The following is a 22057-nucleotide window of genomic DNA, read 5'->3' as shown; positions in this document are numbered from 1 at the left end:
CCTGAGTAGATTGAAAGGTGGGTGAGAAATCCCCTGGAGGGTCTTGCTGATTGGGGCTCTTGTCCTGTCACGAATGAAAGGCAGGCTGGCTAATCCAAAATCCATTAGGCATTGTTAAGATCTTCCTTTCCCATATTTAAAGATCTTGGCATTGTGCCTTGGCCTTTCATGTGTGCAACATGTGAGAAGCAGTTCTGCAGGGCAAACCTTGGAGAGGAGCAGGAATGAGATGTGGAAAAGGGATGCTCCCATAAGAAGAGGGATGAGGGATGCTGTCATGGGAAAAGGATGCTGCCATGTTACGTAGTTCCTGTGGTCCAAATGCATCCTAAGGTCCTGGGACTGAGCTGTGGAGGACTAAAAAAATTCCAAAACTGCATTCCCAGTCCTGCAACCTCAGCAATTTCCTTCAAACTGAGACAGGAATTTACTTCTAAAGGATTTATGGAGGGAGAGCCCAGCAACTGATTTTTCTCCCTGTTGGCCATGCAGTTCCAGTGAATTGGGGAGGGTTTCCTCTTCATCCCCGCCAAGGCATCACTAGATGATGCCTCTGGATTTATTTATAGCTGCTTGACATGGACCCTCTTTGCAACAACAACAAAAACAGGTTTATGAGGGGAAAAAAAGGTTAAGAAATCACGATATATCTACTGTTAAATGCTGGTGATTCTGCAGTCCTGGTGTCATCCTTGTCTTCAAAAGAAACAGCTGCTTGCATTTACACCTATATCAACTAAAAAGCCAGCACACATTTTCAGAACTTTATGTGCACAAAGTTCTTGATGCAGACCTCAGCACAGCAGCCATGTCTGAAGTGAAGGAGGCATAGAGGTTCTGCAAGGAGCCTTGGTCAGCTGCTGCTTCCTTGCCCACTTTGCAATCATCTGGGTGTTCTTCTTGCTGTGGCTGTCACTCTGTGACTTCTGTCTCCCAGTTTGGGTGGCATCAGAGTGAATTTGGATCAGTATGGCTTAGTTGAGACAGTTGTGTCTCCCTGGTGGACACCCATGGAGCCACTCACAATGCCCCCTTCTGTAACATGGTCATTCAGCAAATCCTGTTGCAAAAATTGTTCTGTTGATTCACCTGCTTAAGATTTTGGTTGTCCAGCTTCATGAGGGGGCTGCACAGGAGACACTGCACAGATGATGGTGAGCGGATAGCATAGGCTTTGGGTTTCCTCTAGCTGCTGAAGGACTTGTGCAAAGGCTGGATCGAGAAGGAGCTCCTTGCAGGGTTGATATAAGGTGAGTTGGAGGATTAACCACTGCTCATGTTCTTTCTCTTCTTCATAGCTTGTGGGCCACAGCTTGCCAACTCTCCCACTGTGATAGTGATGGTTGGCCTCCCAGCCCGTGGGAAGACTTACATCTCTAAGAAGCTGACTCGCTACCTCAACTGGATAGGTGTCCCAACAAAAGGTGAGGCTTTCACTGGCTAGCTAGGTAAGCATGAGGTCTGGCCCTTGGGAACTGCCCTAGGAGCTCAGTGCCTTGAGGGGTAGGAGATCCTATGGGCCATATATTGCTCCTATCACTTCTGCTGCAGTCCAGATTCTTCTTCATTTTGAAGACTAAGAGATGTCCTTCAGTCTTTTGATGTAAGGATGTGACTTCTTGGCCCATTGCTAGGAGGAGTTATCTGCAGAAACTGCACAGCTGAGTCGAGTGCTGACATCAGCTCCTGATTTTAATGTTCTTTACCTTTCCCACACAGTTTTCAATGTGGGAGAGTATCGCCGTGAGGCAGTGAAGCACTACAGCTCCTATGACTTCTTCCGCCCCGACAACGAGGAGGCCATGAAAGTCAGGAGGTAAGTGTAGGTGCTGCATCCATGCTCTCACTTGGGTGCTGAAGGCAATGGCTGCTAGCATGGTTATTCAGCTTGTCTGGGAGGTGATGAACAGAAAAGTTGGGCTCTAGTTTGAATTTTTGCTGCCTGCCCAAGGAGGGTCTGACTTGGGCATCAAGATTTATGGGCTTGTTAGCTTCAAGGTCACCAAGGCATCTTCCATCAGTTCACCTTCAGGCTCAGTGATGTAGAGTATAACGTCTACCATGAGGTTTGGCCTTTGCTTCTTTACCTACCATTGCCTCTGCCATGAAGACCAGCACGCTGCTCAGTACACATGGTCCTTGGTTTTTTGGCAGACTGGGGGTGCCTTTCCTAGATGTTCCTGGGGAGGGGTGGAGATGGTGAGGAGAAACTGGCACACCTGCCTTCTTTTGTTGAGGTCTGTGTGTTAGCTGTCACAAGCATCTCTGAGGACATCAGGATCATGTGTGTCTCCCCTTTTGCAGGCAATGTGCCATGGCTGCCTTGAGAGATGTCAAGCTGTACCTGACAGAGGAGGCTGGCCAGATTGCGGTAAGTTAAAAGATGTTCTGAAGGGGTTTGGCAAGTCCTGGTCCCGAAGGCACTGTCCCTTGTGAAGTTCACTCTGCTGTTTCTTCTCTGAGGAAGAGAAACCAGACATTTCTGTTACTAATCAAAGTCTTTGCTTTCAAAGGTATTTGATGCCACCAATACCACACGGGAGAGGAGAGGGATGATCCTAAACTTTGCCAAAGAAAATGGATTCAAGGTTGGTACTACTGAGCTGCTGCCTGTGTTTTGTAGTCCACACTGTAGTGTTGGAGTATCTTCTTTCAGAAATACATTGTTCTTGCAGTGCTCCTGTGTAAAGGAGATTTTTGTGCTGGGTTTGATTAAAAATGTGAAGCTCTTCCCTCATTCCCAGTCTTGAGAAGGAAAGGATGGGAGTGGGTCAGAGGGGAGCGCTCTGGTCATGGAGGGAAGAGGCTGGGTTGAGCAAGTAGCTTGGTTGAATGTTACAAAGCTCATTGGTGGTTTTAAGCTCAGCTTTGCTTTGCTTCACAGGTGTTCTTCATTGAATCTGTCTGCAATGATCCCACAGTAGTTGCCACCAACGTTATGGTATGTATGTTGCTTCTGTTTTCTCTTATGTGAGATTTCCCACAAGCACTCAGTTGGTCTCTTGTCTGAACATTTTGCCAGAGCTGATTGAGGATTAGGAGGTTTTTAGGTTTTATGATGTTTGTCCTGGGATAAGAAAGGATCTTTTGTCTCCTAGGGCCACCTGGAAGTAGTGACAATACAAGTTGTTGTAGCCTTGTCCCAAAGAAACACACTACCTGTGTCTCTGTTGATGTCTAAGTTGATATCAAACAGAGAAATGTATTTGGGATGCTTTGGTGACTCCCTGCAAAGCTGCACTTTTTGGAAGTGGTGGTTGTGATTAGGGGTTTAAATCTCATCAGTGAACAGTCAGACTTGGTGTCTTCAGCCACATGCAGCTTCCCAAAATCTATTGGGGTCTGCTTGGAGAATAATAACAGCTGAGCTTAGAGTTTTCTTGTCACTAGAAGTCTTGGCTGGGAGAGCAGCATAAAACCTTGTCTCTCTCATTGATGTAGACAGATCAAGGAGATTAGATATACGGAGCTTAGAGATATGGTTCAGGAGTGGATTTAGCTGTGCTAGATTGATCAAGGCACTTAGCTTCAAGGTCTTTTCCAACCTAAATTATTCTGATTCTCAGCTCCTTTGGGAACTTCTGGATCTTTGATTTCGCACCAACAGAAGAACTCCTTGTCTTGTTAGGCTTGGCTGGGGCAGATAGACCTTAATTGGTCTACCTGGGCATGATGAACTTGAATGAAAGCATCCTTTTCTCTACTCGGCTCTGCTCCAGTCTTATCTGCAGTTGTACATCTGAACTTTGCAAGCCATTTTGTGGTGTCTGGGAATGCATTGCAGGATACCTAAAGTCTGTGAGAAAGGTTTTGTTCTTCCCCTGGGATGGGCTCCACAAAAGGATGGGGGCTGAAGTGTGGCTTTTGATGGGAGTTGGTGTCCCACGGCCAGTAACCAGCTTTTTGGGAGTTGGCACACAGCCTTTTCCACAATGCTAATAAAATTATCAGTTTGCTCTGTCTTTTTTTTTCCCCTCTTTTTCCTATTTGCAATGTTGCAAAGCTGGATTTTTTTTTTTTTTTTTTTTTTTTTTTTTTAATATTTAATCCCTTTGTTGAGAAACTAATGGTTGAAGGAGCAGAAAATGAGCTACTAGCTGAGCTACTTCTTGCTCCATTGGGTGCTGCCAATGAATGGTGTCTGGGATCAGTGTGGAAAATATCCTGTGGGCCTGGGATGCTGCTGTGTGTGCTGCTTGTTGGGTTATCCTGGTGGGTTCAGAATTGCTTGTGAAGTTACTAATGAGGAATGCTGCTGCTCAACCCCAAATCTTCAGGAAAAAAAATAGCCAGTTCAGGCAATACTTGGTCTGTGATATTCACATTGCCCACTTCTAGCATCTTCAGCCCAGTGCTTTTGTGATGGCATGGCCCTGACTGGGGGCCAAATGCTCACCAAAGCAAATCTATCACTCTCCTTAGATGGACAGGGAAGAGGAGAAAATATAACAGAAGGCCAGTAATAAGACAGAAGCAACTTAATAATGCAAAGCAAAAGCAAAGAGAGATGTTACTCTCTACTTCCTGTCAGCACATGTTGGTCAGTCACTCCCAGGAAGCAGGGCTCTATGCATAGTAGTTGCTCTGGAGGACAGATGCCACAGATAAATAGCTCCACACTTCCTTCCTTCACTTAGTTTATATATTTGAGCTGACATCATATGGCATGGAATACCCCTTTGGTCAGTCTGGGACAGCTGGCTTGGCTGTGTCCCCTCCCAAAATCTTGCCCACACGTCAGCATGCTCTAGGGGTGGGGAAGTGTTGGAAAGCACAGCCTTGGTACTTGGCTAGGCAGTAGCCAAAGCACTGGTGTGTTATCAACACCCAGCTTCAGCCCTGCAAAACTCAGCACTAGAAAGATGATCTGGGGAGAATCAGCTACAGTTTAGCCAAACCCAATACAATCTTCTAGCAAATAATGCACTTAAAGGGGTTGGATGTTATCCTGCTGCCTCAGATGGTGGATAACCAGGTAGACATCTACCTTCTGGGAGCTTTATTCACTCAAAAGACCTGGGACGAGCATCTTGCCTAAGCTTGTGCATTTTCCATCCTCAATTTGAACTGTTAAACATGATGCTTTTCTTTAGTCATAAAAAAAGCTCAGTATAACCACTGTGTTGGGTAGTGAGGTGCTGCCTAAAATGTTGGTAGAATGGGAGCTGACCAATATGCTTGTATACTGGTCATGCAATGGTTCATACTGTATTTTCTCACCTTTTGTTTAGTTTTGAGTCTAGTTTACTTCTTTGCAACTATCACTGATGAGAAGACAGAAAATTGTCTCAGCCACAAGCTGGATCTTGGCAGAACTTTGAAATTTGAGATTAGCAAGTTCTGACTTGTAAAGCTTCCTAACCTCTCCTTGCATGGCTTTTTTTTTTCTTTTTTCCCTCTGTTGCAGGAAGTAAAATTGTCCAGCCCTGATTACCGGGATTGCAATTCAGCTGATGCCATGGAGGACTTCATGAAGAGGATTAACTGTTACCAGGCCAGCTACCAGCCACTCGACCCTGATGACTATGATCGGTAAGAGGCTTCTCTTAACATCTGAACTGGTTTGAGTGGATGCTTTTCTTCTCACAGGAAAGGTTGTAAAGTATGGAGCTGTGCTTCACTTAGTCTTCAAACATATGGCTGTGCTAGAATAATGGGAGGCCAAGCCTCATCATGAATTCCTATTCTTCCTTGAAAATGATGTGCCAGGGAAACCTGCACCAAAACCTTCCAAGGCTTTTCTGTGCTCACATATGCTGGCTCTGCAGGTCTAAATACAAAGTTTTGGGCAAAGCAGTTCTGTTTGAGTGTCTCTGAGATGCTTGGGTCCATTAAAAGAAGGCATTTCTTGAACAGGCACAAACCATGAGTCTGAGCCCCGTGATTTCTGCCTAGTTGTGTGCCCTGGGAAGACCTTTGATGTCCTGCATGACCATGTAGGCACCTCCCAGCCTTTCCTCTGCTCACAGATACGTCCATGTGCCCTGCACAGATAATCTCAGACTTGCTGAGCTCTGTCCTGGGGAGGAACGTGCTCCCTGCTAGTCTTGTTTAATCTTCTTTACTGCTGCAAGGAGGGCTGGAGATTACACTGTGTTACTTAGCTCTCCATGAATCGCCATTACCTGTTGGCTTCCTGTCAAAAATAGCCTGCAGGAAATCCTTTTAGCTAGGTGATTATTTTGACTGAGATACTTCACAAAGCTGTTTGTCAAGGATGGCGTTTCTTTCTTTCTGTTGTCCCCACGGGCATGTCTCTCATCCTTGCTGTGCTTGTCTTAGGGAGCTTTCTCTCATCAAAGTCATCGATGTTGGCCGGCGGTTCCTGGTCAACAGGGTTCAGGACCACATCCAGAGCAGGATTGTGTACTACCTGATGAACATCCATGTCCAGCCTCGCACAATTTATCTCTGTCGGCACGGTGAAAGCGAATACAACCTGAAGGGGAAGATTGGAGGTGACTCAGGCCTCTCCAACAGGGGCAAGAAGGTGAGGGAGAAGGAAATATTGCCATATGGTTTCTAGGTGTGGTGCCATGCATTGGATTAAAAGGATATTTGTTGACAGCTGGGTTGCTCAGAGGATCACAGAGCCATAGAATGATTTGGGTTGGATGGGATCTTAAAGATCAAGTTCCAGCCCCCTTGCCATGGACAGGGACAGCTTCTACTAGACCAGGTTGCTGAGAGCTTTGCCCAGCCTATATCTGTAAGGCTGGTCACTTTTCAGCTGTAAGTATTGCATGTAGTTAGAAATAAGGAGAGAGGGGTATGAGTATCTTCATTGAGTTGATACAGACCTTTCATAGGCAGGGTTGTACATAGAAGGACTGCTGCCACCCAGCTGGTAGGGATAGCCAACTTTGTGTGCTTTCAGATTGCCCACTGCTTGACTCTCCACAGACATGACGATTCAGGAAGGGTTGATAGCTACTTTGGCTTGCCAGAACGTTTGAATTTTCTAAACAGAGTCATCTGAGGTATGACTATTATCAAGGACTACAGAGTACATCAGTTTAGCTCTAACAAAAAAGTAGAGCTGTGATGGCCATGGATCTTGAGCAGCACTGTAGGAAAGGCCAGAATGCAATGCTTTTTCTCAGATGCTGATGTTGCTCCTTGATGAAAATAGGTTGCCAATTTTGCCTCTGCAGTTTTTTGTGTTCTTGTAATCCTTTTAAGGATCAATGAGTATGTGGCTGCTCTGCACATCAGAGCAGAAGAATTTTGCCTCTGGGAGGCAAAAAAGATCCTGGAAAAGGACATGGAGAAGGCACCCTTTACTGAGAAACTGTAAATCAGTAATCAACCTGTGGGTTTTTTTGTCTCACAGTTTGCAGTGGCACTGAACAAGTTTGTTGAGGAGCAGAACCTGAAGGACCTCAAGGTCTGGACCAGCCAACTAAAGAGGACAATCCAAACAGCAGAAGCTCTCCAGCTACCCTATGAGCAGTGGAAGGCACTCAATGAAATCGATGCTGTAAGTATATTAGGTTGCAGCAGGTACAGCTAGATCATGCTGCTTGGCAGAGATGATAGCTTCAGCCTATTCTCTTTTGCCTATATCCTACCTTTTGTGTGGAGGTTTTACTTCTGTGAGAGAGGGTGGAACTTCTGCTGCAGCATGCACAACTTAGCTTCTGATTTCCGCATCTACCTTCTGCAGATGCTTGTGTTTTTGTTTGGAACTGCTCTGCAGCTGAACAGTCAGAGGGTTACAGCCAATAGCTTTGGAGAAGGTTTTGCCTGTTGGGTGTGCTGATGCTTTTTGACTTGAGCATGTTTAGTAACCTCATGGATGTCCTATCCTGACAGGGTGTATGTGAAGAAATGACATATGAAGAAATCAGGGAGCAGCATCCAGAGGAGTTTGCTTTACGTGATCAGGATAAATATTACTACCGCTATCCTTCTGGGGAGGTAGGTCTGCCTTCAAAGATGTGACTCTTACAAATTAGTCCCACTGACTTTATAGCAAATTAATAGGAAGGGGGCTCTGGAGGTTTCTAGTCCAACCTCCTCCATTACATTCACTCAAGTCACAGTATCACAGTATCACAGTATCACTTAGGTTGGAAAGGACCTCGAGGATCATCGAGTCCAACCTGACACCGCAGACCCCATGACTAGACCATGGCACCAAGTGCCACGTCCAATCTCCCCTTGAACGCCTCCAGGGTCGATGACTCAACCACCTCCCTGGGCAACCCATTCCAATGCCGAATGACTCGCTCGGTGAAGAACTTCCTCCTCACCTCGAGTCTGAACCTCCCCTGGCGCAGCTTGAGACTGTGTCCCCTTGTTCTGGTGCTGGTTGCCTGGGAGAAGAGGCCAACTCCCTCCTGGCTACAACCACCCTTCAGGTAGTTGTAGAGGGCAATAAGGTCACCCCTGAGCCTCCTCTTCTCCAGGCTAAACAATCCCAGCTCCCTCAGCCTCTCCTCATAGGGCCTGTGTTCAAGGCCTCTCACCAGCCTTGTTGCCCTTCTCTGGACACGCTCAAGTGTCTCAATGTCCTTCTTAAACTGAGGAGCCCAGAACTGGACACAGTACTCAAGGTGCGGCCTAACCAGAGCAGAGTACAGGGGCACTATGACCTCCCTGCTCCTGCTGGCCACACTATTCCTAATGCAGGCCAGAATGCTATTGGCCCTCCTGGCCACCTGAGCACACTGCTGGCTCATATTCAGGTGGCTGTCGATCAGCACACCCAGGTCCCTCTCTGTCTGGGAGCTCTCCAGCCACTCCGACCCCAAGTCTTGTGCTGCACCAATTTCCTTTTCTTTCATTTCCAAAGACATAATTCCTACCCCAGCTCTCAGTGTCAGTCACTAAGGATAATGTCGATATTTCTGTTCCTGGCAGTCTGCTTTCAGGGTGTGACACAATGAGGTGGGAATTGACACCAAGTCTGTATGATATTTGAAGTTATGAATTTGACTTTTTATCACCAAATTAAAACTCATCCATAGACATTTGGGAAAAATCTTCAGAGACATCCTCTTGACATCATGTCTACCAGGACAATCTCTGGGGGCATCTGACACTTACTCTGGGTGTCTGGGGTTCCTTCTGACTGCTTATTGTGGTTCTTGATGAAGCTGATCAAAACCTCCAGGGTTTTTAGGAAGCTTAGAAATTAGAAATCCTGTAGGAAATCAGATCTCTGAGAGATACTGTGCTCAAAGCCCCTGTGCAGTTTTTGCTTACCTCAAAAAAATCTGTAACTCAGATGTAAACGGCTTCTTTCTCCCCGACCAGGAGATGAAGATGACAATTTGTGGAACTTTTCTTGTTTATAACAGTAATTACATAATTTTAATTTAATTAGAAGCATTAAATGAATAGGTGAGCAAAGACAACCATGTTTTCTTGGGAGGCCCTTGTTCCCTTGATTCAATGCCATATCTCCCTTCTCTTCTTCTGTCTCAGTCCTACCAAGATCTGGTACAGCGCCTGGAGCCGGTCATCATGGAGCTGGAGAGACAAGAAAATGTCCTTGTCATCTGTCACCAGGCTGTTATGCGCTGTCTCCTGGCATACTTCCTGGACAAGAGTGCAGGTGAGCTCCCTGTTCCCAGGAAGAGGATTGATCCTGCTGGAGGAGGGTTGCTAGATGGAGGTCAGAGGAGGTAAGAGATGCATTTGATTCCCTGCAGTGCCAGGAGCATGCATCTCTATGATGTGAGACAGCCTTAGCTATTGAGGAAGATACATCAGCCTGCCTTTGGAGAGGGGATGGGATAACTCTCTGGCTTTGCTTTTTCTGCAGATGAAATGCCCTACTTGAAATGTCCTCTTCACACAGTATTGAAGCTGACCCCAATGGCCTATGGTAAGTGGAGCCCTTCTACTTAACATGCTGGGGGGGTTCAACTTGTAGCTCCTCCTGAATCCAAGCTGTCTCTGGGAGAAGAGAAGGGGTCTGGGGTGAAGCACTTCATGGCATCCTGTGCCTATTGGGTTTGCTGATGACCTCTGTCTCCTTCATCAGGCTGCCGGGTGGAGTCCATCTCCCTGAATATTGAAGCTGTCAACACCCACAGGGAACGGCCAGAGGTGAGTGTTGCTTTTACTCAGAGCCATTCCTTGGTGTTCCCTTCCTTTCCCTTATGGTCAGCTGGCAGTGAGGACCCCTGGGGTGGGCATGGGAAGATTGCTTATCTGGATTGCTTGGAAGTGCTGCTGGACAATTGAACTGTCACATGGGTTCTTGCAAAGATGTGTCTAGTTGAGGCTTTTCCAAGGGAAGAGACCTGTTGCATGTGCCTGTTTTTCAGTGTGTTTGCCCAGATTAAAACTGGCCCAGGGGAGGCTCTTTTGTGGTCTTTGACTTTCACCTGTGCAGTCATTCACTGCATTCCAGGTGAAGAATGGAGCCACAAATGGAGAAGGTGACTTCTCCTAGGTCTCCAAACTGGCTGTCAGAGCCTGGGCTCAATGCCTTGCCCAACATACCCTGCCTTTGTGGGATTTTTTTTTGTGGCATGTCCATGGCTCTGTGGGGCTGCCAGAATGATGTTCTATAGCGTGGGGATGGTGGCACTGGGCTGGGCATGCTGCAGGGAGGAGACACCTTGCAGAGGAAAACTCCTGTGCCATGTGCTCCACTGGGAGCTCAGAGGCCAGAGCTAGGGGACACCCAAAAGGGGACCACAGGGAATCTGTCAGCACCTATGTCCCAGCCTCTGGGACCTTTCCAACTTGTGCTTAGTGGTGATGGAACCCAACTGGATGTTGGATGGCCAGAACCATTTTCTTTTCACCTGCATCTCCTATCCGTCATTTCCCAAAGGCAGCATCCGAGTTGCCAATCCCTCTCCACTGCCAGGGAAGGGGGGAAGCTGGTCCTTCCCCCTGTAGTGGAGAACACAGGGAGGATGACCTCCTTCACCAGCCTCACTGGAGATGGCAGGAGTGCTGTTTGCTGCGGGTAGGATGGAGCGAGACACATGCAAAGCGCTTGGGTCCCTCTGCTCTGCTGCGTGAGCACTGCCCCTCCATCCCACCTTGCTTGAATTGGAGCTTGGCATGGTGCTGACCCTCGCTGGCTGCTCTGTCTCCACTTGCCAAACCTTCCTTATCAACTCAGGCTGGCTCATCTTCCCTCTTCTTGATTTCACACCTCTCCCTGGGTTGGAGGGACCAGCTTTGAGGAGGAGACCGATGGGCACCTCTCTCTGTTGTGCAGAATTGTGGCTTTTGATTATCACTGTGGTTCTTCAGCAATCTACACGTACCCTTTTTTTTTGTGAGCCGAGGCTCTGTCTCATTTCTAAGTGCAGGGCCAGGGCCCTTTTAGTTAATTTTTTTTTCTTTCCTCCCCTTCTTGGGAAATCGTGCCTCGTTCTTGAACTTTTTTTGCACCAGGGGTTTTATTTTTGGTGTCTGGAGCCTTTCAATGCATCCTTTGCACGCTGACAGCAATTGTGGGGAAAAGCAGAAGCTGCTTTAAGAAATAAAACACACAACAATCTGCCTTTTTTTTTTTTTAATCCCTTTATAACTGTCACCTTCTTCCCTTTTTTTTTTTTTTTATTTACTTTTTTTTTCCCTTTTATTTTCTTTGTCTCACTTGAATTTAGGAAGCAAAGAAGGGACCTAACCCGCTCATGAGACGTAATAGCGTTACCCCTCTAGCAAGCCCAGAGCCCATCAAAAAACCTCGCATCAACAGCTTTGAGGAGCATGTGGCTGTTTCTTCCACCCTGCCAGGCTGTGTTCCCCAGGAAGTGCCCACGCAGATGCCGGGACAAGTTAGTTGAACTCCTTTTTTTTTGGTTTTGTTTTGTTTTGTTTCATTGTTATTCTTGTTTTATTGTTTGTTGTCCTCCTATCGCTCCTGAAGCTGAGGAGCAGCTCGCACTTGTTGAAACCTGTGTTGCTATCTCTGAGATGCATCTTTCTCCCATAGCTGCTGTCCCCTCGCTGGCTTGGGTTGGTTTTGGGAATACCTAGTGAAGGGTCACTGTTGATCCTTTCTTGGGTTTTGAGAGCATCGTTACTATCTCCCCACTTCCCCAAACTCTAGGCTGTAGTAATTTAGTGCCTCCACCATCTGACATCATGGTGTCAAACTCCTGAGGAGCTACTTCATTAGAGTGGGCAAGACCAAAGGGCTTGTGTCTTCCCCCTGGATGCTCTTGGCTCTGGTGTGGATCTGGCCATTACAATGAAGCGAATGTTCTTGTGCCTTCCTCAAGAATGGGCTGCCAAGACTCATCCTTGGCTGGAGGCTTCTCCTTCTTCCTGGAGCAATAGGCAAAATGTACAAAAAATGAGTAGAAAACTCTTGGCATGGTGAACCTGGTTGCCTTCTGTGGCCCTGGATGAGACTTTGTGGGTAGCTGCTCTGATGCTCTTGTGTCCTCCCTTTCACCTGTGAAGGGATGTAGTAAGAGAATCTTTGCTTGCCACATGCTTCTCTGAGAACAAAACTCTCCTCCCTGTGCTCATTAAGGAGCTGGGGTGGTACTGGAGAAGCAGCATAGATTTATAGGTGACCCTTCACCATGCTGCCCTTCCTACCACCTGCCTGTTGGATCTTGCTGTCTTTCCCACTCCTCTTTGCATTGTCTGTGGTTTTTGGTGTCCTCTCCTCCCTCCTTGGCCAAGTCCTGGGCAGGTTAGGAAGGCTGCTGTGCTTCTCCTATCACTCTGCTTGGTGGCTGCTTTGCATGGCCATCCCACCCCAGCAAACACCAAGTAAGACAACTCAATCTGTCTCTTGGCTTTTGCAGTGATGCTTGGGCTGGTTGACTCTTGCAACAAACCCTTTGCCAGCTTTGGGTTTGGAAGCTCTCACTGTCTGGGTGTTCCTTGCTGCTGTCCAGTGTCCTCTGGCCAATTCTCAGGTGGCATTACTGACACCTCTCTCTCCCTCTCTCTGTTTCTCTGCAGCCTTTACTAGGGAAGGCATGCCTGTAAGTACCCACTTGCCTCTTATTCTCCTTCTCACCCCTTTTCCATGTCACTTGCCATCTCAATGGTTGTTTTGTTAATGCTGTGGAACCTGGCTGGGGTGTGGACTTCTTGGAATGAATATTTCTCTCTGTGTGTGGGATTTGCGTATGTCCTAGGACAGGTAAAGAGGAGACTCTAGATGTTGCTTTGTCCAATTCCCAAGTATCTTAACTTGGTAAATGTTCCCATTTTGTTGAGAAATGTTCTTATTGCCACTTGACTCTCTAGTGATGTCTAAATTCCATGCCTCCTGCTTGGAGAGTCATGGGATGGGAGATGCTATTGGATTTTCTTGGAGTTCTCTCCTCCACAATAGCACATTTTACTGTGGCTGATAGAACCAAATGGTCTATGCTTCTTGAGGGATCCAAGTTGACTGTGTGAGTGATGATACTGGACAGATATCTGAGAAGGTTCTGACCTCAGATCCAAACAGAATTTTATTGCCTGTGGGAGTGAGAATGTGTTTTCTGGAGCTGGACTGATCCTGGCATCTACAGTTCTGCAAACCTGAAGTTTGGGAACAATCTGCCTAAAGGTCTCGGGCAGATTAGATGCAAGGATATTGTCCTTTAAGGATATTTAATGCATTAATTATGAGCAATCAAGACTTTTGACACTATGGCTCACTGCTGTTAGGTCCTATGTCATAGGGTCAGGACAGCTTCTGGATGAATTTGAAGCCTTTGGACTTCATGCTACATCAAGTGAAGAGAGCAGCAGTTGAGCTGTGCTCAAATGTCTTCTCAACACCAGTGAAACTTTGGGGCTGAACTGACCCAGGGATCTTTTTGCCCTTTGTAGACCAGTTTGAATGTGTACATCCCTGTCCTTATTCATTTCGTGACTTGAAGAGGAAGGGATTTATTAGAAATTGTCCAGGCCAGAGCTCAGCCTTGCTTGCATGTAACAGCTGGTGAACATTCTGTGTTTCTTCCCCTTTTAGACTAAATGCTTTTGAAAAAAGGGAAGTTAGGAACATCAGACTTGGCTTTGCTGGCCAGTGAGTTGGGGAAGATCATGCCCATGCTTCTGGGCAAGTGTAGAGGTTGAGTTGCTCAGCATGGCCTGCATGTCTGTGCTCTTTTCCTTGTTGCTCTTTGGTACAAAGTCTGTGCTGAAATAGTTGTCGTCTTGGGTTGCTTTGAAAGCATTTTTATTTCTTTGTCCTTTTCTCCATCCACCTTTCTCCAAACCATGGTGTAACAAAAAGCAGTGCATGCTGGGATGCTGAAGATACACTAATGTTGACTTTGGGAGATGGCTGGCTGCATGAGATTTTGCTAGACAGGAGCTCTGCTGGAGCAGGCAGTGATGGTTACCCATCCTAGCAAGTTTAAAATCTCCAGATACTGGGATACTTCCTCCACTTACTAGTGTGGGACTGAAAGCCTGCTTTTGAAGGAGCCATGAAGACACCCCAAATCAAAGGCTCAATTACACTTACACTGCTGTTGCATCTCTTGGAGGCTATTGTCTTGTACATGTGTACATCTGGTCCCTCACCATTTCCCATCACAACCTGTTTGGGGTCAGGGAATGTGGAAGGTACCTCTTTCCCAGTTTGCACCATGGGACTTGGTTGGCAGTGGGCACTTAGTTGCATCAGCCCTCACTGGTAAGGCTGGGAACATGGCTGTGTACCTCAGAGGCCTCCTGGCTGTGGGACTGAGCTGCTTTGGGGTTGTGGGACTACCCAGTATGATGGTTTCTTTTCCTTTTGCTTGGTCTGTGCACTTTTTAATAACAACCTGACCCCCTCCCTTCTTCTCCCCTTCACTTTTCATGCTTAAAGAAGACCCGTTTGCCACTTTCTCAAAGTTTTCTCTTTACTAATATTTCCAAGGTAAATGCCTGTGGTGCATGTGGCTTTTCCTAACCCTCCTCCTGTCTCCTTAGATAACAGAGAGAACAGCTCAACCTGCTCTGCCTTGTAGCCTGGCTGGGATTCCTGGTGCTTGTAAGAGGCAGTTTTGGTAGTAAAAGCAAAGATTTAAAAAAACAAAAAGCAGTTGAGAAACCTTCTTAGCTGTTTCCAACTCCTTTTTCCCCCCACCCTGTTCCATGTAATTTTGTGACTTGGGAAATGTCCTTGTTGTGATCATCTCCCCTTGCGTTTCTCCTCTAGCGATACTTTCCTCTAGCTACTCCCTTCAGAGCTGATCTTGCTGGTGTTTTGTTGGTCTCTGGTTGTGTGACCCTCACCACATGCTGGTGGGTGCTTATTGTCCCCACCCTGCACAAGGGCTGTCAGAAGCAGCTCTAGAGCCATGAAACCTCATGGAATGTCATCAAGGGAGCGGGTGCTCCTGTACTGCTGATGATGGCTGGTCCCCATGCTGGCTCTTTGAGGCAGGAAGGGCATCTTCTTGGCAGTGCCAAGGATGGGAAAACAGTCACCTCTTTGGTAGGCAGGAGAGGACACTGCCCACCCTCAAGGAGAGTAGGAGCAAGTTGTTTAATTTGGCTCCTTGAATGAATGCCATGGTCCCCTGTCACCCTGCCTGTGGACCAAGGAGCAGCTTCAAAAGTGCAGATCAAGTGGGGTGTGGAGGTTGCCTTGATTTTTGCTGAGTTTTTAAGGGATATCTCTGCTAAATGCCCATGCTGTGGTTAAAGCCAGGTGATACTTGAGGGGGGGGTGTGGTTAACAAGTCAGCACATCACCCCCAGGTCTCTCCTTCAGGGGACAATGTCCTCTGTGGTGGATGTTTTTGTGACCTGTGCTGTGGCTCTGTTATTCCTCCCGTCCCTTGTTGATGTACGTGTAGAAGATGCTGCCAGGATGGGGCCGACACAAGCACAACCCCTAACCCTGGTCCTTCTCCTCTCGTTGCAGAACATGAACAACTCTCAGAAGCCATCGTGACTCTGTCAAGGCAGTCGCGAGGCCGCAGTGCCAGCGCCGGCAGCTTCCCATCCCATCGCCATTTCCAAAGCTTGCTTATAAACTGCTCTCCTCCGCCTGCGGTAAGGTCAACCCGCAGCTGTTTCCACCCACGTCCCTTCATCTGCAAACCGCTCTGCTGAAGGGAGGAGAGAGGATGGAGAGCGGAGGAGGAGAGGAACCAAGCTCCTCTAGGGTCACCACCAGATCTTTAGGCTGCAGCATTTTCTTTCCTCTCCGGCGTCCCGTTAGATCGTAGCAAGCTGTAAAGTGCTTCTAGCGCACAGGAGTTTAATTTCCCTCTGTAAGTGGTTTTGATCTCCTTTTGTATAGATGATGGGTACCCATCCATCTCTGGGTGGGCTGTATATATGTGAATGGTGTGGGGTTAGCAGAGACGTAGAGGGGAGGGAGGGTTGAAGGGGGTTTGCATATTTCTTTTGTAATTATTGTTGTGTTGTTATTAATTTTTATTCATGAGAGCCCCTAACATGCCAAGCTGCAGTTCTTTACCCACGCTACAGCCTGTCACAACACGCACAGCCAGGCTCACTCAAGCCCATGAGCACCAGGAAGGCAGTTGTGTGAAGTCCTTCACACTGAAAACTGCTGGGCTTAACCAAAATAAACCCTGAGCCATGTTGGTTTATTTCTTTTTAAATAAATACATCTTAAAAGAGTTTGCAGAGAATACAGATTCTGCTTCTAAAACCGCTCATGGAGTGCCTGTATGGCAGGGAGAGCCACACTGGTGGTGGCTTTGGTGATTCTTTCATCCTAGGGAGAATCCAGAGATGCTTGGAGAGGCGTGTGTTGATTTCTGTGGGGAGACTGATCAAGGTTTGAGGTGCTGTGCTGGTACTGCATCTCCCCTTTCCTCTGCCTTGGAGGAAAGTGGAGATTATGGAGGGGGTTTGAGTCCCTGTGTTGTCGCAGGTGGACAGGCTGAGCTCGATGTGTTTTGCAGCCACACAGGGCTTGTGGAGCTGGTCAGAGAGCTGGCCAGAATGCAGGGGATCCTGTCTGGCTGCAAAAAAAAAAAACCCATAAGGGACATTTTTGTCCATGTTTTCTTTTTTTTTATTAATACATATATATACCTGCACACACACACACGTGTGTATGGGTACCTAAAAACAGCTTGGTTTTTGCACTTTATTTGTGGCAGGAGCATAACTATTTTTTTATTATTATTTTTTTTTGAGTTGTGCCCCTTAACAGGGGAAGCCTGAATACAGGCAACTTTTTTGTTTGCTTTTTTGCATGCTGGAATGCTGGGACTACAAAAAAATTAGTGGTTACAGCATTCGAGATGTGTGTGTGTGTGTGATGGGGGAAATGGGGCAGGGTCCTGGCTTACACTTCATCAGCCAACTCTCAGTGGTTTGATACGTGAGATCCCTTCTTGGCAGCCTGTCATGGGCTGCAATAGAGAGACTCAGAATTGCAATTAACCACTATTGCTTTGTGCAAAAGTCTGCAGGTTTTGGATTTGTAATTTATTATATTTTTTTCTAGGAGTTTTGGGTTATGGGGACTTTTTCCCCCACTCACATGCGCCAACTTCTCCATCCCCATCTCATGCTTTTTTGGCTGCATGCCTGAGCAGGAGGCCAGAGGTGAAGGCAGCCATGCTCTCCTTCAGTGCCTCACTGAGAGATTGGAGGTGGACAGCCCTTTGGTTTCATCCTTCATTGGCTTTTCCCAACCCCTTCAGTAGGAAACAACATCCTTACAGATGGGAATAGAGAGGTTTGGGGAGAAATTATGACTGCGCTTATCCCAAGAAAGGTTGGACCAGATGATCCTTGAGGTCACTTCCAACCTGTGTTCAAGGATTCTATGATTTTTTTTTTTCCTTTGTGTAGTTTTTTGTTTTGTTGTTTTGTTTGGGTTTAATTTTTTCCTTTTTCTTTCTTTTTTTTTTTTGGGGTGGGGGTGGAGGGTGGTGGTTGTTTATTTTTCCTTTGGGAAAATGTGAACCACAGTGCCTAGTGCTTCAGCCTCATGCATCCAAAGCAGCACCGAAGGTGTGAGGGAACCTGGACCATGCTCAGTCCCTATCTAACTGGGCACGGTGGTCTGCCTGTGTGAGCTTGTGCATATGTATATTATATTCCTGTACAGATCACACCAAGAACACTTTACCCCCCTCTTTTTTTGTTATTTTTACTTTTTAATAGCCAGATTAAAAGCAGATTCTTCCTGTGTACATGGTTGACATCTGCCCTTTGAGTTTCTCTACCCTGGCATAAAAAAACCCAAATGTTTTGGGAAGGCAAGCCACTTGCCTGTTCTGCCCACTTCCTAGGGAGTGTTATCTTTCTCCTTCTGCTACCAAGAGATAAGCCAGCGAATGCAACCATGACGTCTGGCTGCCCCATGATCAATGCTGTACAGATGTAATTCTGCAGATGTTTTGGTGTGTATTTGTGTGTGTGTGTATGTATATATAAATATATATATATATATATATTTTAAAAAATCAAACCTCAAAAAAATCCAAAACAAAACCCTTAATGAACCTAAACTTTCTTCCTTTGGAAATAGCAGAAGACTCAGTAGGTCTACAACAAGATGAAATTTGAACCTGGCAATTTTTTTCTGAGCAGCAAAGAGGTCCTCTCCTCCTGGAAAAGTTGGTTGATGGGGGGGGATGGCGTTGTCTTCGTGCCATCTCACTGCCCATTAAGAGAGCCAAGGATTGGGCAGAAAGCTGAAGCCAGGGTGGATGGGGAGATGGGACTTGTCCAACCACAGCAATGATTTCTTCCCTTTCTCACTTTTCCCCCACCCTGGTTTTATTTTCCTTTGTGATACTTGAATTTATTTTTTTGTATTTTTTTTTGATAGCAAAGCACTCTTTATTTATTTAATGTATACTGCAAAGCTTGGAGAGAAGGGTAGTTTCTTGGGATTTATTGTTTTTCTTTTGGATTTGTGGTATGCTAACTGTTCTGTACATACATCTGGAATAATTGCCTGATATAAAGCTGTGCCAGCTTAAAAACAGGGTATGCCTTTCAGAAATTTGTATATTTTGCAGTTGCTGGACCAATAAAATACCTTGTTGAAATACAGATGTGACTTGGTTCTTCCTTGAATTAGGAACCACACTCTCAGACTCGCCTTGCTTGTGACTTGGTGGCCCCAAGGGTGACCATGGTGCAGTTCAGCCTTGCACACTTGGGCCTTATAAATCCCTCCTGGCCTTGCAGTGAGTTTTCTGAGGATCATCTGAGAGAAACCATTCGGATCCCATGGCCTGATCCCTTTTTCTGACTGTATTAAAGCAGTTCTAAGGTTTCTGTTCTGGTGAGTTAAGAGCTCATCCCTTCATCCATGTCCATTCAGAGGTGAGAGTGTCATTCCTCCAACCAAGTATTAGAATAGAATAGAATAAACCAGGTTGGAATAGACATTCAAGATCAAGTGAATACTCCCGTAATCTCTACTCACTACATCACTGCTGTGGTGCTTGTTAGGTAGGACTAGGCATTTAGTCAAACCTCTGACAGTGGAAACCAAAAACCTGCTTAGAAGGATGCTAAATGGAGCTGAAGGGCTGCATAAGAGATGTCCTCTGAGATCACACTTTTTTTACCCTGAAGGCAGAAAAAACCAGCAGATGCCTCCTGCAAGCAAAGTTGTTTGTTTAGTGTTTTCTTGTGTTTTCTTTTGTTTTGGTTGGGTTTTTTGTTGTTTGTTTGTTGTTTCAGTTTGGTTTGGTTTTGTTTTCTGATTTTTTGGTTGTTGGTCGGTTTGGGTTTTTTGGTTTGGTGTTTTGTTTTGGTTTTTTTTTCCTGCCTCCAAAGAAAAAGAGGGAGGAGGCAGAGAAAAGTATAACTTGGACAAGATGCTCTGGAGCATATCTTGGGTGGATTCTCCCAATGTGGTTGGAGGTTTATCCTCCTCAAGCAGTTGTGTCTCAAAGACTGTTAGGAGCTAGAAGGCGGGGGAAAAACACCATGGAATGTTGTGTATTTGAGCCTGGCTCCTGCTGGCTGAGGTGCAACTCTGGCTCTGATCTTCCTTGGGCTTTCAGAGTAGATTGAGCTTTGCTCTGGGCTGGAGCTTGCTGTGATGGAGCTGGGGCTGGGTCAGAACCTGATGGTTCTGTGTAACAGGACCCCTCACCAGGGAGAGGTGTCTCTGACAGCAAGCTTGATTGAGGCATCTGCAATAACTGTTTTCTGGATGTGCATGCAGACTTCAGACTTTGGGGTGATGCTCATCCCTGCAAGTGCGCTGGGGGCAGGAAGAAAACCATGCTCTCCAAGAAAGTCAGAAACATCAACTTTTCTATTTTAATTACTTTTTTTTTTTTTTTTTTATCTCCACCAACTTGGCCATCTCCTTGATCCAACCAGAGACAAAACACTCCTGCCTTATTTTAGGGCAAGGAGCATGGCCTTGCAGAGTGTCCTGCCAGAATGCTGGGGCTTTGATAATGTGTAGCCACAACATCAGAGCTGCTCCTCTGCCTTCCCTGGGTGGGCAGGGGCTGTTTTGAAGCTGTGATAACCTTGTCCTTGTGGGGGGAGCACAGGAGAAAGGCTTTGCCTCCTGAAGCATGGCTGTGGGAAGTGTTTTCAAGCCTACTCTGTAAGAAAACATCTCCTTCAAAATGCCCCTTCTGCTCTTTCTGCATGGAGGGGACATGATGGGGCTTGAGAGCAGCCTTGTGGAGAAGGACCTGGGGATACTGTGGATGAGAAACTTGCACATGAACTAGCAATGTGTGGTCTCAGACCAGAAGGCCAAGCAAATCATGGGCTGCATTGAAAGCAGTGTGGACAGCAGGTCAAAGAGGGAATTCTTCTGCCCCTGCTTTGCTCTTCTGAGACCCCACCTGCAGTGCTGGGTCCAGCTCTGGAGTTGTCAGCACAATGTGAACCTGTTGGACTGGCTCCAAAGCAGGGACACAAAAATAATCAGAGGACTGAACCCCTCTGCTATGAGGACAGGCTGAGTGAGCTGAGGTAGTTCAGCATGGAAAAGAGAAGGTCCAGGGAGAACTTGTGGTCTTTTAGTGCTTAAAAGGGGCCTGTGTGAGCAATATGGGCAGACTTTTTAACAAGGCCTGTTGTGACAGGGCAAATGTTTTAAAACTGAAAGAGATTTAAACTAGAATTAAGGAAGAAAGTTTTTACACTGATGGTGGCAAAACACTGGCACAGGTTGGCCGGAGAGGTGGTAGATGTTCCATTCCTGGAGACATTCCAATTCAGGTTGAAGAGGTCTCTGAGCAACCTGCTCTAGTTGAAGATGTCCCTACTGACTGCATGGGGGATTGGACTAGATGGCCTTTAAAAGTCCCTTCTAACCCAACCATTCAATGATTGTATCATGCTGTCTGTGCAGGGGAGGTGGTTAAGGGAGGGGTTTCATGGGCCAATGCCATCCCAGGCAGCATCCTTTCTCATTCTTCCATGTGATGCATTATGTAGCATAGCAAAGGAGAAGTTGCTCGAGGCAGGGCTGCTTTAAAGGTTGCACTTGACAGAAGGAACATTTCCCTTCTCCTAGCCAAGTACCATTCTCATTCAAAAAAAGCCCCGAACAACAAAAAACAAAACCAAGCAACCAACCAAGAAAACACCTAATAAACCCCCAGCTCCCTGCTGGCAAACACAGCTGGAGACCTTGTGATTGCTGAAAAAAAATTTCAAAGGGCAGACCAGTCAAGCTGGCTGACTCAGCTCTGATTGATGGCTCAGGAATGCGTCTGATACATGCAAGGGATTAAATAAACCATGGGCAAACCTTTACAATGCAACATGTTGGACAAAGAGCTGCCAGCACCCTCCTCACCTGCCTGCAGCTGGGGTGTGACTGCCATCACATCATGGGATCCTCCTGGATTTTCTTTTCCTTTTATTTTTTTTTTCCCCACCTGTGAGAAAAAATACAAAGAAATGGGTATTTTTCAAGGGGAAACAACTTGCTGCTTGGGGAGATGAGGGGACACCTCACTGCTCTCTACAACTACTTGAAAGGAGGTTGTAGTGAGGTGGCTCTCAGTCTCTTCTCCCTACTAACAAGTGATAGAACAAGAGGATATGGCCTCAAGTTGCACCAGGGGAGGTTTAGATTGGATATTAGAAAAAAATTCTAAGCTGAAAGAGTGGTCAGGCATTGGACCAGGCTGGCCAGGAAAATGGTGAAGTTACCATCCCTGCAGGTGGTCAGAAAATCTAGACATGG

At 46.5% G+C, this 22057-nt stretch overlaps 1 protein-coding gene across 6 annotated transcripts in view; it reads left to right on the top strand.

Annotated features, from left to right (window-relative positions):
* Positions 1–18930, top strand: part of PFKFB3 (6-phosphofructo-2-kinase/fructose-2,6-biphosphatase 3) — a 49916-nt gene extending 30986 nt beyond the window's left edge. For 2 of the 6 annotated variants that reach the window (XM_068168882.1, XM_068168895.1), the window contains exons 2-17: positions 1299–1424; positions 1720–1816; positions 2305–2371; positions 2514–2588; positions 2885–2941; positions 5408–5532; positions 6283–6490; positions 7334–7480; positions 7816–7920; positions 9433–9562; positions 9773–9835; positions 9995–10059; positions 11586–11756; positions 12901–12923; positions 14759–14809; positions 15803–18930. In XM_068168882.1, the coding sequence (XP_068024983.1) occupies positions 1299–1424; positions 1720–1816; positions 2305–2371; positions 2514–2588; positions 2885–2941; positions 5408–5532; positions 6283–6490; positions 7334–7480; positions 7816–7920; positions 9433–9562; positions 9773–9835; positions 9995–10059; positions 11586–11756; positions 12901–12923; positions 14759–14809; positions 15803–15809 (1517 nt within the window). In that variant the 3' untranslated portion in view covers positions 15810–18930. The remainder of the gene's footprint in view (positions 1–1298; positions 1425–1719; positions 1817–2304; positions 2372–2513; positions 2589–2884; positions 2942–5407; positions 5533–6282; positions 6491–7333; positions 7481–7815; positions 7921–9432; positions 9563–9772; positions 9836–9994; positions 10060–11585; positions 11757–12900; positions 12924–14758; positions 14810–15802) is intronic. The other 4 variants (XM_068168863.1, XM_068168872.1, XM_068168903.1 and 1 more) reach the window with 4 other exon arrangements.
* The last annotated feature ends 3127 nt before the right edge of the window (positions 18931–22057 follow it).

This window comes from Melanerpes formicivorus, unplaced genomic scaffold, assembly GCF_026170545.1.
Source record: "Melanerpes formicivorus ecotype bairdi unplaced genomic scaffold, bMelFor1.0.p_v2 SCAF_3, whole genome shotgun sequence".
NCBI classification, from domain to species: domain Eukaryota; kingdom Metazoa; phylum Chordata; class Aves; order Piciformes; family Picidae; genus Melanerpes; species Melanerpes formicivorus.
Note: the sequence above shows the minus strand (reverse complement) of the source record. Positions and strands in the feature narration are given on the sequence as shown.